Raw genomic sequence first — 18136 nt, forward strand, 5'->3', positions numbered from 1 at the left:
AACAAGAAAACGATATTTCCTTGGACTCTGTGTACAGCAACTTCCAGCCCTCCCTAAGCCACATAAACCCTGAAGGAAAGGTAAGAATGACCCGGATGAGCCACCCCTCCTGCACCCTGAGCCCTGCATTGCTCCTCAGGCCAGCAAAGCCATTGTGTGTTGGTCCAGTCAGTGGCCTCTGAAACACAGTTCAGTGGTGGTACTCCAGAAGGGCAGGAGTTAGGGACGAGGAACTCCTGGCTTCAGACTCTGTTTCTTTCTGGGCTTTAGGTATGTCCTTGTTACCCTAGGGCTTTAAAGGTTAATTTTATGGGGGAGAGGCTGGAGAAATGGCTCAGTGGTGAAGCATACCATTGTTCTTACGAGGACTGTGTTTAGTTCCCAGCACTCACATCATGGCTGACATCCATCCACCTCCAGTTCCAGGGAACATGACACTAGGAGACGTGACCCCATAGGCACCACGCATGCATATGGCACATTTACATACGTGTAGGCAAACACTCACAAACATAAAATAAATAAATCTCTTCTTTAAAAATTTAATTTCTTTTTAAAGAGGATCTTACTGTGTCGCCCAAGCTGGCATCAAATTTGTGCTCCTCCTGCGCCCAAGCTGGGTCATTATACTGTTTAAAGTTTAGTTTGCTGCTGGGCATGGGGCTCAGTTGGTAGAGTGCCTGCCTAGCATGCACAGAACCCCGGTATCCATCCTGCCCTTTCATAAGCTGCTGGTACAGCCTGGTAGGGTAGACGCAAGAGGATCAGAAATTTGTGGTCTTCCTTGGCTACGGCATGAGTTTAAGGCTAGCTTGGGCTACATGAGACTGTCTCCAAGCATTTCATTTCAAATATGTGGACTATTTGAGGACAGGAGAAGCCTTAGGGTGAAGATAGATCAACCCATCTGGCCAGGAAGAGAGAATATAATTTGTTTGAATTAGACTCTAAAGAACAAGATTCCAGGGCAGGCAAGACAACTTGGTGGGTAAGGATGCTTGCCCAACAAACCTGATGACTTAATTCCCAAGACCCACATGGTAGAAAGAGGAAACTAGTTCCCATTTGTTGCTCCTGGACACACACAAACACACACACACACACACACACACACACACAAAATCAAATGTAGAATCAGCATGGTAACACATATTTAATTCCAACAGGAGGCAGAGGCAGGTGGATCTCTGTGAGTTCAAGGCCAACTTGGTCTATAGAGTAAGATCCAAGCTATCCAGGGATATATAGTGAGACTCTGTCTCAAAAGACAGAGAGAGAGGGGAGTGGGGAGAGAGAGAGGAGAGAGGGGGAGGGAGGGAGGGGGAGAGAGAGAGAGAGAGAGAGAGAGAGAGAGAGAGAATAACTTTTTAAAAGAAAAGCTCCAGCCAAGTTTCTATAGACTCAATCCTTACATGCCTCTCAAACTTGATTTCTCCTGTGCTCAGCTCTCATCCGTTTCTGTTCCTCTTTTCAGATCCAGATTCAGAGACCCCAGGTGGTCATGACATCGTTGTAAATACTAACACAAAAACGGTTTTGCATGGATCTGTGGAGCTGAAGACCGAGAAGTGTGTTTGACCAAGCATGGCGGAACACACCCTACGTTGAGATTTCCCCATGGAGACTTATTGGGAAATAGACCCTGCAGTTAGCAAGAATGGATACGAGAGAGACGATGCTGGAAGCTCAGACAGTATGGAAACTGCAGTGGCCATGTTATGACGGCAAGCGATGATCCCTACCGGAACCTCATCCCCAGAGATGCTCTCCTTCCCGTGGGCCCACATTCAGCACCAAGGACAGTGCCCACCTGCTGCCATTGCCATTGGTATAACATTAGATTGCATTTTACAAAACACACTTCTAAGAAAGCTTACCTCCCATCTCCATGACAAGCACTGTTTTTAACACAGACTATCCATCTTTTTAAGGTCATACTTAGTTTTAAGTTTCTCTTTAACATATTAAAGCTTTTATTTTGTTGAATTCTAGTTTACCTTATGTAAATAAAAGTATATGCTTATTTTCTAAGGCTTATTTTGTTTTTAATTATGCATATGTGAACGTATCTCTCTATCTATCTCTCTCTCTCTCTCTCTCTCTCTCTCTCTCTCTCTCTCTCTCTCTGTGTGTGTGTGTGTGTGTGTGTGTGTGTGTGTGTCCCGCACGCATGAGTGCAATTGCCCATGATGGTCAGAAGAGGGCATCAGATCCTCTGAACTGAGTAACAGGCTTTTATTGTGAGTCTTTTGTTCTAGAACTGGGAAGTGAACTCAAATTCCTCTGTAAGAGCAGTCACACTCTTTTTTTTTTTTTGAGCTGGGGACCGAACCCAGGGCCTTGCGCTTCCTAGGTAAGCGCTCTACCACTGAGCTAAATCCCCAGCCCCGCAGTCACACTCTTAATAGTCTCTCTGATCCCCCCCCCATCCCCCATATAGGCTTATAATAACTAAAAGCAACCAAAGCAAATTGGTTGCAAGTTTTATAGATTCTAGAACTTTCTCTAGTTGCCCCATCATGCAGGTTCCTGGGTTCTCTGTCCTCTTCCCTCCAGGATGTAATTCAACCCTCAACATTATGAGAGAGATTGTTTTCACCCAAGAAAGGTACCATCCCCCCACCCTTCCCCAGCATCACTTGCTGGTCTCTGGGGAATGACATGAGGCAGAACCACATTTATTCACACACCTGAGGATCGCGCTCTCTGCGGTTTGGAGAGAACACTTTTTGGGCAAGCATGAAGACTTGAGTTGAACCCCCCACCCCAGAGAAAGATACATGCATACATATACATACACAAAACACACAATTAAAATATACGAAATGCTTTTAGAAAGCTGTAATTGCCAGAGATGATGCCTCAAAACTTTAATCCTTGCACTTTGAAAACAAAGAAAGGCAGGTCTCTGTGAGTTCAAAGCCAGCCTAGTCTACAGAATGAATTCCAGCCAGTCAGAGCCTGTGTTAGTCAGGGTTTCTATTACTGTGACTAAAACACTATGACCAAAAAGCAAGTTGGAAGAGAAAGGATTAATTCAGCTTACATTTCCAGATCATAGTCCATCAATGGAGGAAGTCAGGACAGGCTGTCAAGCAGGGCAGGAACCTGGAGACTGGAGGGTATGCAGAGGTCATGGAAGGATGTTGCTTACTGGCTTGCTTCCCCTGGCTTGCTCAACATGTCTTCTTATAGAACGCAGGACCACCAGCCCAGGGATGGCACCACCCACAATGAACTGGATCCTCCCCATTGATCACTAATTAAGAAAATGCCCAACAGCTGGATCTCATGGAGGCATTTCCTCAACTGAGGCTCCTTCCTCTCTGATGATTCTAGCTTGTATCAAGTTGACATAGAAAACCAGCCAGTTTGGAGCCATACAGCATGTCTCAGAAAAATAAACATTTAAAAAATAAAAAGCTGTGCATGGTCACCCACATTATCTGAACCCCAGCTGCCAGCCCAGCTGCAGAGCCAGGATCCCATCTGAAGGAATCAGAGCGATGGAACAAGTCACCTGACTTTCTCTCCTCTCATCTCCGTGTGTGTGTCTGTGTGTGTGTGCGCGTGCGCGTGCACACACTCGCTCATGCTTGTGCACTGGCACACGCTCCACTTACACTCATGAGAACAAACACACACTCCACATACAAAAATAGGCACTCATACATTCTCCACATACACACATGAGAACACACACTCCACATATACACATGAGAACACATACATGTGCACACACATGCACACACACATGAGGACAGACACACTCTGCATACACACACATGCATACAAACTTCACATACACACACAAGCACTCATACACACTCTGCATACACACATGACCGCACACACACCTCATGTGCACACATGAGCACACACATACACACTCCACATACATACATGAGAACAGACACACACTCCACATACATACATACATACTCATACACACTCCATATACACACATGAGCACACACACTCCACATACACACATGAGGACAGACACACACACTCCGCATACACCCACATGCATACAAACTTCACATACACACATGAGCACTCATACACACTATGCATACACACATGAGCACACACACACAAGTACACACTCCACGTGCACACATGAGCACACACATGCATACCCACTCCTCATATACACATGAGCACACACACATGCATGCACACATGTGCACATACTCCGCATACATACATAAGCACACATACTCCACACACACATGCATACATACTTCACATACACACACATACTCCACATGCTCACACACACTCCACAGACACACATGAGCACACACACACTCTACAGACACACACATGCTACATATGTCACATATACACACACACTCCACATGCACACACACAATCCACATACACACATGAGCACACACACTCAATATACACATGCACACTCTACATACATACAATAATAGTAAATTTGAAAACAACCCAGGTCTGGGGCATTGAACTCAGGTTGTCAGGCTTGGCAGCAAGAACCTTTAACTGCTAAAATATTCTCACTGGGCTGTTAGGCCTAAGTTTTAAATGTGATTCTTTTTTAGCTTTGTAAATGCATGCATGTACAGGTTTGTGTGGAGGAAGGCAGTCACATGTGTACCATAGATAACATGAGAACAACCTCTGGTGTCCTCTGACTTCCCTCCCATCTTGGTTAAGAAAAGGTATCTTCCTGTTCACTGCTACCTGTGCCAGACAAGCTGAGCCACCAACTTCCAGGCGTTCTCCCACTCCTGGCTCCCATCTCAACACAGGAACACTGGGGTGTCAGACGTGTGCTACTGGTCCATCTATGTGTGATTCTGTGCATCCTCGATCAGGTCTTTACACTTGCACATCACTTTACCCAGTGAGCCCTCCTCCAATCCTTGGGGATGACACTGTTTTATTTATTTTTTATTTATTTGATCTGTTTATTTATATTTGTGCATGCCTGCATGTATGTCTGTGTGAGGGAGGCAGATCCCCTGGAACTGGAGTTACAGACAGTTGTGAGCTGCCCTGTGCATACTGTGGGAATTGAAGCCGGGTCCTCTGGAAGAACAGCCAGTGTTCTCAACTGCTGACGTCTCTCCAGGCCCCTTATTTATTTACTTTTGAGACAGTGTCTCACTGTGGTAGCACTGGCCAGCTAAGAACTTGCTGTGTAGATCAGGCTGGCCTGTGACTTACAGAGATCCACGTGTCTCCTGAGTGCTGGGATTAAAGGCGTGGCCTGGCAAGAAAGGGACGTTCATTTTCTATTCTTCCGGTCTCCAGATTGAGTGTCCATTTTGCCCTTAGAAGGCCTCCCACTTCACTCCTCTTTAGAGCCTAATCTAAGACACAGCCTTGACTCTGCTGCCCCCTGGCGTGCACGATGAGCATCTGCAGGCATTGGTCAGTTTCTCAACCATTCCCTAAGAAAATCTGCCGCCTACACTTGGCTCATTCTTGCATGTACTCTCAAACCCCTCAGCGTGTTGAATCTAGATGTCCTCACTAAGAACTGCTTCCCTGGGGACTGGCGAGATGACTCAGTGGGTAAAGGCACGTGCCGTCAAGACTAACGACCTGAGCTTGATTCTTGGGACTCTCAGGGTAAGAGGAAGCCAATTCCTGCCAGTGTCTTTGACCTTACTTGCCAAGGTGCACACACATACACACGCATGCACGCACATGCACATGAATAAAACAAGTAAATTTTTTAATTAAAAAAAAAAGGAATTCTCTCTCATGAGCCTGCCCATCCATGAAACCTTTTTTTTCTTCTTTCTTTGCATCTGAAACAGGGTCTCTTGTAGACCAGGCTGGTCTCTCACTTGAGATGTAGCCGAAGATAACCTTGAACTTCTGATCTTCCTGCCTCTATCTCCTGAGTGCTGGGATTGCAGACGTGAACCACCACACCAAGAGTAGGGCTTTCAGTGGACCATTACCTCCATTTCTCATGATCCATGTTGACACCTTTCCCTGCTTGCTCCCACCCACTCAGTCGAGCAGACAGTGTCTAGCTCCCACACTCAGCAGCCACTGGCCATGTGGGAAGGTCACTTCCTCCGGACCCTGTTATCGAATTTGTAAAAACGGAGCGACCAGGACCTGCAGGATGACTCAGCGAGTAAAAGCACATGCTGCCAAGCCCAACAACCCAAGTTCAATTCCTGAGAGCCACACAACAGAACTATTGATTTCTATAAGCTGATTCTTGAGCGCTGTACATGCACAAAGCTGTGCACGCAACAGTTAATCATTAATTAGCTAAACGTGTAAAACGGAGTGACTGTTATGTCATAAATGAGGGCATCTGAGGCAGAGAACAGTGATTTGCCCAGAGCGCTGAAGAGACACTCTAAGGACACTGGCAGGCTGAGGCAAGATGATCATAAGGTCGAGAACACCCTGGACATCATAGTGAGATCCTGTCTCCAAGATTGAAACAAGGATGACAGCAAACAGGCTCTTGCTAAAAGAGGGGAGGACCCTAGTCTAAAAGGTGTTCTTACCAAAGGGGGATGTTTGGACACAAAGACACACATGCTGAGAGCTCGCCAGCTAACACGGGGAGATGGGATGAGGCAGGTGATGAGAATACAAGCGGAGGACACCAGAGATGGCCAGCAAAATGTGGTGGGGACTGTTTATGAAGGTGGTTTGGTTTTGGTTTTTTCCCTGAGCTGAGGATTGAAACCAGAATCTCACCCATGCTTAAAACTCTAACCATTCAGCCACGCCCCCAGTCCCTCACTGGGGATTCTAAGCAGGTGCTTTCCCACTGAGCCACGCCCCCAGCCCCTCACTGGGGGATTCTAGGCAGGGGTTCTCCCACTGAGCCACGCCCCCAGCCCCTCACTGGGGGATTCTAGGCAGGGGCTCTCCCACTGAGCCACGCCCCCAGCCCCTCACTGGGGGATTCTAGGCAGGGGCTCTACCACTGAGCCACGCCCAAGGCCCTTCTTTTGCTTTTTGAGACAAGTTCTCACTAAGTAGCCCAGGCTGGCCTTGAAGTTTCTTCCATCCTCTTGCCTTCAGTCTTCTAAGTAGGATCTCGGCAGGCCTGCACCATCACGCCTTGCTCTGGTGAGGGATCTTGAGTCTTTCCTCATGCCAGCACCTGCCTTTAAGCTGACACGGGGAGGGCAAGGTCATGTACCCTCCAGCCTGCGCACAGCCTTCCCCCATCTTCCTTACCATGCGCACCTGAGCCCATGTGTGCCCAGCCTGGGTGCCCTCACTCACTCACTCCCCATACATTTGGGGTTTACTCATTCACACAATCTCCCCCGCCATTGTTCTTTTGTTCTTGGGGTGGTGATGGGGGAGGGTGAGGCAGTTCTTTCCAAGTAGTCCCAGCTGGCACAGAACTCACTGTGTGGCCCAGGCTCACCTAGAGCGTTTTAACTAAAGTTCCAGCTTCATTCTCCCAAGCGCTGGGACTGCAGGCTACAGGTAAGTGCCCCCACCCCTTCACCACCACTCCCAGCCCTCCAGTTGCTCTTGACCTCAGGAAACCTCTGGGGTTCTCACCTCTATGCTAGCTAAGCTAGCCTGGCTTCCCAACCCCCCCCCACCCCTCCTTGGCTCGTCCTCCCTCCCTCCCCTGGCTCCCTCCAGGAGGTGCAAACCTAATCAGACTGATTATCGCCCAAGTTCAATTCCACTTTCTCTGGCTCCAACGCAGGCTGTAAATTTCCTTCACTGCTGGGCTCCCCTGTGAGACTAGCCTCCTGTCTGGCAGCTCAACCTAGGTAGCTGCCGCCCTGCCCCCGACATGCTGTATCATCACAGATGAATCAGACCTTCCCCACCTGGGGGTGTCACTTAAACTCCATCTACAGAGGTACATCACCGTTCTGGGTTATGCGGGGACCCCCCAGGGGATCTAAAAGCCACATGGTTAATGGACTGGAGACCTGACACTTTCCCCCCAACTGTCCCCCATCTCCGCAGACTCTGGAGGTAGGCACTGGCATTCCTCGTGGCTTATTTATTACACGATAAACTCTGAAGCTCTCTCTGGCTCAATTTCGGACTTCTGTCCTCCCCGCTCCTTTTGTCTTTTAGAGTGTGACCGGAAAAGAACCAGAGATGGAGAAGAGGCTGAATTTACAAAGCCCGGGTCCCCTGGGATGGAGAAAGAAGCCCCGTTGGCCATTCCTTTTGCTTTATTTCCTTCCAGAGGAAGGTTGAGGGAGGCCTGGCCCTGCTCGCGAGGAGAGGAAAGCGGAGAGAACTCTGAGAGGGGAGCAATGATTCAATTAAGCGCTGGTGCTGGCTTAACAAGCCAGACTTGCATCTTCTGTACACAAGGCACAGGGTGTCGGGCGGGCGGGAGTGAGGGGGGAAGATGGAGGCAGCCAGGGAAGGAAGACAGGAAAGAGGAAAGGAGAGGAGTGCTCGAAGTCCGCATAAGAACCCCAGAGACTTGGGTAAGAGAAATTTGTTTGTGAATGGCTATATCCCAGAGGGCTTCCTGGAGGAGGTGGAATGGAGTTACATTCTAGACAGGACGATTCTGGAAGGGGAAGATGATAAAATGTCTATGTAGCAGGCATTGGGTGGAGTCCCATTTCTAGGGACCTTGAAAGAAAACACGTGGAGGGGTGTGACATTTGCTTTGACAAGAGAGTGGGGCTACTGGGGAGTCGGGCAAGTCCTGAGGCTGACTGGCCACCCAGCTTAGCAGAAACCGAGGGCTCCAGGTCTGATGATTAGCATAGAATGTCAACTGGACCGATCTAGACATGCCCATTAGTTGAAGTGGAAAGACCTGCCCATGTGGGCAGCACCATTCCCCTGGCTGGGATGCCGGACTGTATCAGTGGAGAAAGGGAGCTGAGCATTGCTCTCTGCTTCCTGATTGTGTGTGGGGCGTGACGCTTGCCACCATGGATTCCTCACCATGGTGACCTGCACCCTTGGATGTCACCCACAATAAATCCTTTCTTGAGTAACTTTCATCAGGATTTTTTTTTTATCACAGTAACAGGGAAAAAACAAACAAACAAACAAACAAAAAACCAAACAGACAAAAAACAAAAAAACCCAAACCTAAGACAAAGCTAATAAAAGTCAACAGAGACCATAAAAAAGGAGACCCAAGGTTGACCTATGGCCTTCTTCTGCATGACCTGCATGGCAGACTACACTACTATACTACACATAATATCTCTCTATCTCTCTCTCTCTCTCTCTCTCTCTCTCTCTCTCTCTCTCTCTCTTTCTCTATCTCTCTCCTCTCTCTCTCCTCTCTCTCTCTCCTCTCTCTCTCTCCTCTCTCTCTCTCTCTCTCTCTCTCTCTCTCTCCTCTCTCTCCTCTCTTCTCCCTCTCCTCTCTCTCTCTCTCTCTCTCTCTCTCTCTCTCTCTCTCTCTCTCTCATTGTTGGCTGCTGTGTGTGGCCTGTGAGCTTCCAGGATTCTGTCTCGGCCTTCCTCCTCACTGAGGAGGTGCTGGGCTGTAGATGCACGTTCTTCCATGTCCAGCTTCTCCTGAGGCTCTCGAGACCCAGACTCAAGTGCTCAGCCTTGCATGCAAGTACCTTGCTTGTTGAGCTGTCTCTGGCACCAAACCCAGCAATTTAAAGAGACATTTTCCTCAAACACGGATGTGACGTTTGTAAGACCTAACACTGACTGGCCCCAGAAGTATATCCCAGTGAATTCCAGGGAGGGAGGGCAAATACTCCATGAATGGCTGATGACTGCTTCTGGGAGTCTTTAAGGAGGTGTGTGTGTCTTGTGCATTTGTGTTTGTATAGTGTGTGTAAGGTGTATGTTTGTGAAGTATGCCTGTGTGGGGGTGTGTGTGTGGTGTATAGTGTGTGTGCGTGTGTGGTGTGTGTGTACAGGGTATGTATGTACAAGGCATGTGTGTGGTATATGTGTGTACAGGATGTGGGTGGAGGGGTGTGTGTGTGTTGTGCATTTGTGTATGTTTGTATACTGTGTGGTGTGTGTGGTGTGAATTTGTCTGTGTATGTTGTATGTAGTATGTGTGTGTGTACATGGGATGTGAATGTGTGATTACGCGTGTATGTGTACAGGGTGTGTGTGCACAAGGTATGTGTCTGTACAGGATTATGTAAAGGGGGCATTGTTTGTGTTGTGTAGTTGTGTATGTATGTATGAATGTATGTATGTGGCATGTGTATATTTGTGTTTATTTGGTGTGTGGTATGTACATGGTGTATAAGTGATGTATGTGTGTATGTGGTATTTGTGTATGTACATGGTGTGTATGTACTAAGCATGCGTGTGTGTGTGTGTGTGTGTGTGTGTGTGTGTGTACATGCCCTGTAGAGGACAGCTTTCAGGAATCAGTTGAGTTTTTCAGGAATCTTGATGAGTCTCATCTTTTCTGCCATGTCGTGTACACTGACACAGAAGCTTCCAGGTGCCCCTCCTACCTCTGCCTCCCACCTTCATGCAGGCCAACTGGGATTACCATGGTGCCCTGCATCCAGCTTTTTACATGGGTTCAGGGAGGAGCTGAGTTAGTGTACACAGAAAATGCCTTTCCCCACTGAGCCGTCTCCCCAGCTTGGGATCTTTATCTTTGATGGAGTTAGGAACCCAGAAATGCTGTCTTGTGTGTCCATCTGTGAAAGCTCTATAGACTTCACCATTGGTAACAAAAGCCTAACCTGACTATGGCCTTAGGGGTAGAGCCTTCCAGATGTGACTAGGGCTGGACTGGTTATCAATCTCCATGGTTAACTCCAGTGGCTTGTAGGAAGAAAGAGAACCAGAAGGTACATGTCCAGCCTCCCTGTCTCTTGGCCCCTGGTGACCTGTGTCCTCTTGGCTCTGAGGACCAGACCCAGTCCTTCACCCTCGTGCCTCCAGGACCGCGAGCCAAAACAAACCTCTTTCCCTTATACGGTTACCGGGACCCATGCCTTTTGTTATAGTCACGCAAGGCAGACTAACTCACCATTTTATACAAGATACAACATAATTGGATTATAAAACCAGATGAGCTCATTCAGGGAAGAAGCATGGGGAGAGCAGCGATAAAATGCTGTGACCTGCAGGTCAGGATGGTAAAACTGAGGATGCGGCCCAGCTTAGCCTAGATTCCATTTCCCAGAAAACTGCCTAAGTCAAGTGTGGTCAGAGAACACTCGTGATCCCAGGACTGGGAAGGCTGAGTCAGAAGCATCAGACATTGAAAGTCACCCTCTGGGGCTGGGGATTTAGCTCAGTGGTAGAGCGCTTACCTAGGAAGTGCAAGGCCCTGGGTTCGGTCCCCAGCTCCGAAAAAAAGAACCAAAAAAAAAAAAAAAAAAAGAAAGTCACCCTCTGCTTTCTGCTGCATGAGACGGAGAATGTTAACAGGGCAAATGGAGGTCAGGGAGAAGCCAGATAAGCCAAAGGGACTGGGGTGTTGCAAGAGAGGGGGAAGTGCAGAAAAGAGTCCGGAAGTGAGTGACGACCCACCTGTCAGAGTCCCAGGCAGAGGAAATCACTAGCACCAATTGCATCCTTTTAAAAAGAATTGTTTCTGTTTTTATAATTGTGTGTGTGTGTGTGTGTGTGTGTGTGTGTGTGTGTGTGTGTGTAGCCAAGAGGTTACTGTCAAGTGTCTTCTCCAATGTTCTCTCTCTTACAGGTCGAACCCTGAGTTCGTTTATTCAGCTAAAACGTACCTAGCCAGCTTGCTCCGAGGACCTCCTGTCTCTGCTTGCTTGAGCCCTGGGATTACAGTCCAGCCATCATTTAGGCCTGTCTCGGTATTTACGTGGGTGCTGGGAATCCCAACTCTGGTCCTCACACAAGCCTTTTATGAACCGAGCCGTCTCTTAGACCCCATCTACTAATATTAAAGTAGGCTTACAAAGCAATGAGCTTTGGGACAGTGAGGTGGCCCAGCGGATAAAAGCTCTGGCTGCCAAGCCTGAGTTACACACACACACACACACACACACACACACAGAGTGATTTAAAGGCGGTTTCAGCCACAGGCACAGGTCTCTTTCCACTGTGTTGGGACTCAGCCCCTCCCTCACTGCCTGACAAAAGCAATTCAAGCAGGAAGCGTTTATTGTGTTCCCACATGGTGGGACAGACAGGACGGCTGGAGTGTGTGGCGGATGGTCACATTTCATCTACAGTCCAGGACCCCAGTCTGTGGGACGCCACTGCCAATGTTTTGGTTTTTTTTTCTTTTTTTGGTTCTTTTTTTCGGAGCTGGGGACCGAACCCAGGGCCTTGCGCTTCCTAGGCAAGCACTCTGCCACTGAGCTAAATCCCCAGCCCCTGCCAATGTTTTCAGGATAGGCCTTCCCCTCAGTTAATCCAGTCTAGAAACTCCCTCACAGTCAGCCCCGAGATGTGTGTCCTAGGTGTTTCTAAGTCCTGACAGCTTTAGTCATCGCAATTAGCAGAGAGATGTGGTCTTGACGGCTGTGCTGAGACGTGGGTGAGCTGTTAGGCTTAGAGTCTGAGACAGAGAGGTTAAAGGAATTAGGTGAAATACTTCTGTTTTCAGACAGTCTTATGTAGCCAAGGCTGGCCTCAACGTCTCTGCCTAGTGGAGGCTGGCCTTGGTCTTCCCACTAAATGTGAAGAGCTGGGATCCTGAGTGCTGGGATCACAGGCTTCCGCCCACCTTCCCTGGGTTAGGCTTTCTGCGGCCTAGAACTGAGGACTCCATGTATGCTACATGAGTACTTATCAGCTGAGCCAAATCCCCAGCCTGGGAAATGCCTACAAATGAGTTAGTTAGTGGGGCTTCTAATGAGAGAGACATACAGGTACACCAGGCCCTCACCCACTGCTCTATGGCTGTCTATGAACAGCCCATTCCTCTCTGCAACAGCTAAACATGGAATGGTCACCACAAAAGGGTCTCCTGTGTGTGTGTGTGTGTGTGCGCGCATCTTCCCACGTGCATGCATGGGTGTGTGTTTTGTCTTGTCTTGTTTTTGAGACAAGGTTTAACTCTGAGCCGTGGGTAGCCTGGAACTCACTACGTAATCCTAGTTGTCCTTGAATTTATGATCTGCCTCAACCTCCGGAATGCTGGGATTATAAGATTAAACGGCGCCCCAGGCCGCTCAGGCTGGCCTTAAACTTGATATGTAGCTGTGGATAACCTTGGATTTCTGATCCTCCCGCCTCTGCCTCGCCTTTGCTGTGACTGCAGGTGCGGACCCAATGCCAAGTTTAAATGGTGCTGGGGTGGGAAGCCAGGGTTCTGTACAAACTAAAAGGCTCCCTGCGCTCTGAGCCACACCCCACAGGCCCATTGTCTTGGAAGCTTCTCAGAACCTCTTTGACTTTCCCCAAAGGAGCCTCTCACGGGGGAGTCGTTCTATCCCAAGCCAATTGGCGAAGGAGAAAAACACAACCAAGGCAGCGTTGCCATAGCAACGTTATGATTTGTTAGTTGGAAGGCTGTAAATCCCAGGGGAGGCACAGAGATAAGGACCCTTTGAGGTTCAGGAAGGAAGAGAGGTGGTTTTAACGGGGACTGGAAAGCAGGGATTCTTTAGTGAGGGTAAGGTCAGCTCTGGAAGGTGCCTAGCGCCCTCTGGTGGGCAAAGGTAGTAAAAACCGCTTTGGAGTAGACGGTTCCAGATCTATCTAGGGCAGCCCTGGAAAGAGGCCTTCGCCCAGCAGCAGGGCACGTTCGCTGTTGTACAGTGCTGATTTGTTATTTTCTTTTCATTTTTTTTTTTGCTCGTGTTGGTGGATCTAGCCCCAGACCTGATTTTTTTTTTTTTTTTAGTTCAGGCTAGCCTCGTTCTCCTTTTATTAATCGGACTTCCCAGTGTCAGGATTACAGGGCCGTATCACACCAGGTCTTAGCTGCACTTTCAGATGAGCATCAATGGCCAATAGGCAAAGGTGCTTGCCACCTGGCATGAAACCTAAGCCCAATCCCCTGGACCACACGGTGGCCAAGCCACACAGAGTGAACCAACTCTCACTGTCCTCTAAGGTCCACACATGCCTGCTCCCAGTACACAAAATAGAAATAATGTGTCATTTTTAACTCCTTAAATAAGCATTATGAGCCCATTTTATTCAATGCTATTTTCATTATGACTACCCCAAGAATGTAAATATCTTTTTAAATTATTATTACATTCATTTACTTATGGGAGAGGAGCGCCACCACATATGTGTGGCCATCAGAGGATAATTTGCAGGGGTTGGGTCTCTCCTTCCATCGTGTGGGTCCTGGGTATCGAACTCAGGTTGCTATTCTTGGTGGCAAGCCCCTTTACCTGCTGAGCCGACTTGCTGGCCCTGCGATGGTTCTTTGTGATGGTGGTTGCTGCTGATGCACCCAGTGGTAAGCCACGTGTAAGGGAAATAAAAGAGAACTGAGATTCAGGTGTTCCTCGTGAGAGCTACGTGAGCTCTCTAGCTGCTCTCGGTCACCTGGCAGAGAATGACAGCCTCAGGCGGAATTCCCGGCTCAGTTCGTTAATTAACACCTAAACACAGATGCAGAGGAAACCCCAGAGTCAAAGGAAAATAAACCTCGGAAGAGAAAAGCTGGTGGGGCAGCAATCTTTGCAAGCATTAAGACCTGACTTTGATTCTCGGGACCTACGTGGTGGCTTGTCGTCGTGGCTGGGGAAGTGGACAGGTGAATCCCTGAGACTCTCGGACTGGCCAGCCTAGCCTATTTGGTGACCACTGAGAGATCCTATCTCAGAACACAAGATGGATGACAGCTGAGAAAGGACGACCAGGGTTACCTCTGACCTACAGACACTCCTGTTGTCCATGAGGTAGACACAAGCACACAGGGTAAAGAGGGCTAGCCTGCCCCTCTGGCAGCAACTACTTATTAAAAGGAGAGCCCAGCCCTGAGAGATGGGTACACACACCTTTAATCCCAGCCCAGAGAGGCAGGGTGATCTCTGTGAGCTCCCAGCCAGCCTGGTCTACATAGTGAAACCCTGTATAAAAAGGAAACGAAAGAGCAAACATGTTCTTTACTCTGAAACTCCCCACCCACTCACCAAGAACACGCCCTTGATCAGTTTCCTCTCAGTAAGAAAATGGCGATTTGTTTGTGCTATAGACTATTCTAGGTACTTTCCTGATTTCTTTTACTTACTTCCTTGTAAACACACCAGTGGGTGAGCCCCAGTGTCTTGCTCTCCCTTAGCCCAGGCTAGCCTCAAATCCACTACATAGCTGAGGATGACCTTGAACTCCTGATCTTCCAGCCTCTGCCTGGGATTGCAGGTAAGGATCACCACTCCTGGTTTGATGGTGTTTGGTGGAGGGTGGACAAGGGGAGTTATGTGGAAGTCAAACTTTAACTATCGGTCAACTTTGGTTTGGTTTATTGTTTTCAAAGTCAGAGTTTCTCTGTGTAGCCCTGGCTGTCCTGGAACTTGCTCTATAGACCAGGGTGGCCTCAAACTCACAGAGACCTGCCTGCCTCTGTCTGTGGAGTGCCAGGATTAAAGGTGTGTGCCACCACCACCTTGCCTCACTGTGTGGCAAGGTCTCTCACTGGCCTGGAATGTACCAGTGTGACCCCAGGCCCCGCCTCCCAGCACTGATGTAACACGTGCCAGTCACACGGGCGCTGAGGCTCACACTCACCCTTACTCAGCAAGCATTGGCCAACTGAGCTCTCTCCCCAGACACATTTTTTTTTAACTAAAATGAAATATCTTTATCAAGATCAGACAGGGGATGGAGAAAAACATTGTTTCTTTGAAAATACATTCCTTCTCCTTGAAGAACATTTTTATATGAGTGCTCTATCTGCATGTACACCTGCAGGCCATAAGAGGGCACCAGATCTCATCTCATTAGACGGTTGTGAGCCTCCATGTGGTTGCTGGGAATTGAACTCAGGTCCTCTGGAAGAGCAGCCAGTGCTCTTAACCGCTGAGCCATCTCTTAAGCCCTGAAGAGCACAGGGCTTGAGGCTCTCTTAAGGCTTGTTTGGTTGGTTGGCTGGTTGTTATGAGATAGGGTCTCTCTACATATCCCTGACTCTCCTGGAACTCACTGTGTAGGCCAGGATGACCTGGCACTCACCGAGATCGGACTGAATGCTGGGATTGAAGGTCAGTGCAAACACACCCAACTTAGAAACATTTTTATAACAAGGCTTGTCTTTATGGTCCAGTAAGTTACGTTTACCACCGAGAAAAACAGTAAGTCAGGTGCGGTAACACACATGTTCTCCTGTAATCCCAGCCCTTGACAGGGGAGGCAGAAGAGCCCAAGTTCAAGGTCACCTTTGGCTACATAGAAACAGTGAAGCCAGCCTAGGCTATATAAGATCCCCGTCCTAAAAATAGTTGCAAACAGTTCTCTGTGACAGATGGGCAAATCTGACCTATTCCAGTGGTCTCTGCCCCAAGAGACAAGAGACTATATAGGCTCGATATATGTGTGTGTACATGTGTATACATATATATGTGTATGTATAGTGTATATAATATATGTATATACATGCATTATACACATATACACATGTGAGGGTTTCTTTGTGTAGCCCTGGCTGCCCTGAAACTAGCTGTGTATGTAGACCAGGCTAACCTTGAACTCACAGACATCTACCCTCCCGTTTCCCAGGCGCTCTCTCACAGGCTCGCTCTCTCTCTCTCTCTCTCTCTCTCTCTCTCTCTCTCTCTCTCTCTTTCTCTCTCTCAAACACACACAACACACACAGCACATACATACTACAAAATCTAAACACATACTTCTAATAACCTGTAGATGAAAAAAAGATAGTAAGTAAATTAGAAAATATTCCTAATTTTAATGAAAATTAAAAATACAGGGCCAAGGCTGAGAAGTAAAGAAACTCACTGCCAAGACTGGCGACCTGCATCCGGGCCCCTGGGAAGAGAGTCAATTTGTGCATTTCGTCCTCCGATCTCCACACACATGCAGGGACACACTCATATACACACACAAAATAAAGACCTTGACTAAGAAATATCTTTAAATAGAAAAACTGACCGAAAGCTGTGCTTGGGTGGGTTTGCATCAGCTCGTGGGAAGTTCTGTGCGTCTCTCCCCAAATTCATGTTTTCCAACTTCACACTGACATCTTCAAACCCTCCATCCAGGGTAGGAACACTTATACCACAGAAACGTGTAAGTAGGGCCAAGAGCAGTCTTGCACACTTGTAACCCCGCACTCCAGAGGCTGGAGACAGGAAGATCGGGAGTTTGAGGCCAACCTCTACTATACAGTGAATTTGAGGTCAGCCTGGGCTCCTGGAGAGCCTGTCTCAAAAAAACATAAACCAGTAAATGGTGTTTTTTGCTAATTTTTTTAAAAAAGTCTGTCCTTAGAGAGCTAGAGCATGAACACTTAATAGCACAGACTGCAGGAAGAAAGAGTAAGGCTTCCAGGTCAAAAGTGTATTTCAGAAAAGAACAAAGAGGGAGGATGAGATGGCTCAGTGGATTAAGGGGCTTGCCACTAAGCCTGGAGACCTGAGTTCGATTCCTGGAACCCATGTGGTGGAAGGAGAGAAACCCATAGGAGACTTCTGTAAGTTGTCCTCTGAAGCCCATTACCTTGAGCTTTTTAGTTTTTTGAGCTCTCAACTCAAGAAACTAAAAGTAAGGGCAAATTAAACCCAAATTAAGCCCAGATGGTGTTGCCTGACTGTAATGCCAGAGCCTTGGGAGTCTGAAACGGGAGGCTTCCGAGCTCAAGCCTGGATAATAAACTGAATTGTATGTTGGCCTGGGCTATGTAAAGACTGTCGGGGAAGGACAGGAATGAGAAAGGTAAGAGGGCGAAGGGAGAAGAAGGAGGAGGGAAGGGAGAGGGAAAGGAGGGAAAGAGAAGGAGATAAAGAAGGAAAGGAAAGAACAGAAAAGAAAAAGCTAGGGGGCTGGAGAGATGGCTCAGCGGTTAAGAGCACCCGACTGCTCTTCCAGAGGTCATGAGTTCAATTCCCAGCAACCACATGGTGGCTCACAACCATCTGTAATAAGACCTGATGCCCTCTTCTGGTGTGTCTGAAGACAACTACAATGTACTCACATATATAAAATAAATAAATAAATAAATAAATAAATAAATAAATAAATAAATAAATAAATAAATCTTAAAAAAAAAAAAAAAAGAAGGGGCAGGGGCAGCGAGTCTGATAAGGAACTCCTGTTCAGGGTGTGC

General features: G+C 47.9%; 1 protein-coding gene and 1 long non-coding RNA gene across 3 annotated transcripts in view; one reads left to right on the plus strand and one right to left on the minus strand.

Annotated features, from left to right (window-relative positions):
• Muc3 (mucin 3) overlaps positions 1-2031 on the plus strand; it is a 36174-nt gene extending 34143 nt beyond the window's left edge. The window contains exons 12-13 of the mRNA XM_063271879.1: positions 1-80; positions 1475-2031. Of these exons, the coding sequence (XP_063127949.1) occupies positions 1-80; positions 1475-1516 (122 nt within the window). The 3' untranslated portion in view covers positions 1517-2031. The remainder of the gene's footprint in view (positions 81-1474) is intronic.
• Positions 65-18136, minus strand: part of LOC120095911 (uncharacterized) — a 19944-nt gene continuing 1872 nt past the window's right edge. Inside the window, exons 2-3 of one of the 2 annotated variants that reach the window (XR_010056732.1) lie at positions 3047-3115; positions 65-1554 (exon numbers count right to left, since the gene is read on the minus strand). This is a non-coding gene — a long non-coding RNA (uncharacterized LOC120095911). Of the gene's footprint in view, positions 1555-3046; positions 3116-12158; positions 14457-18136 lie in introns of those variants that run through there. The other variant, XR_005491883.2, reaches the window with a different exon arrangement.

Source organism: Rattus norvegicus, chromosome 12, assembly GCF_036323735.1.
Source record: "Rattus norvegicus strain BN/NHsdMcwi chromosome 12, GRCr8, whole genome shotgun sequence".
NCBI lineage: Eukaryota > Metazoa > Chordata > Mammalia > Rodentia > Muridae > Rattus > Rattus norvegicus.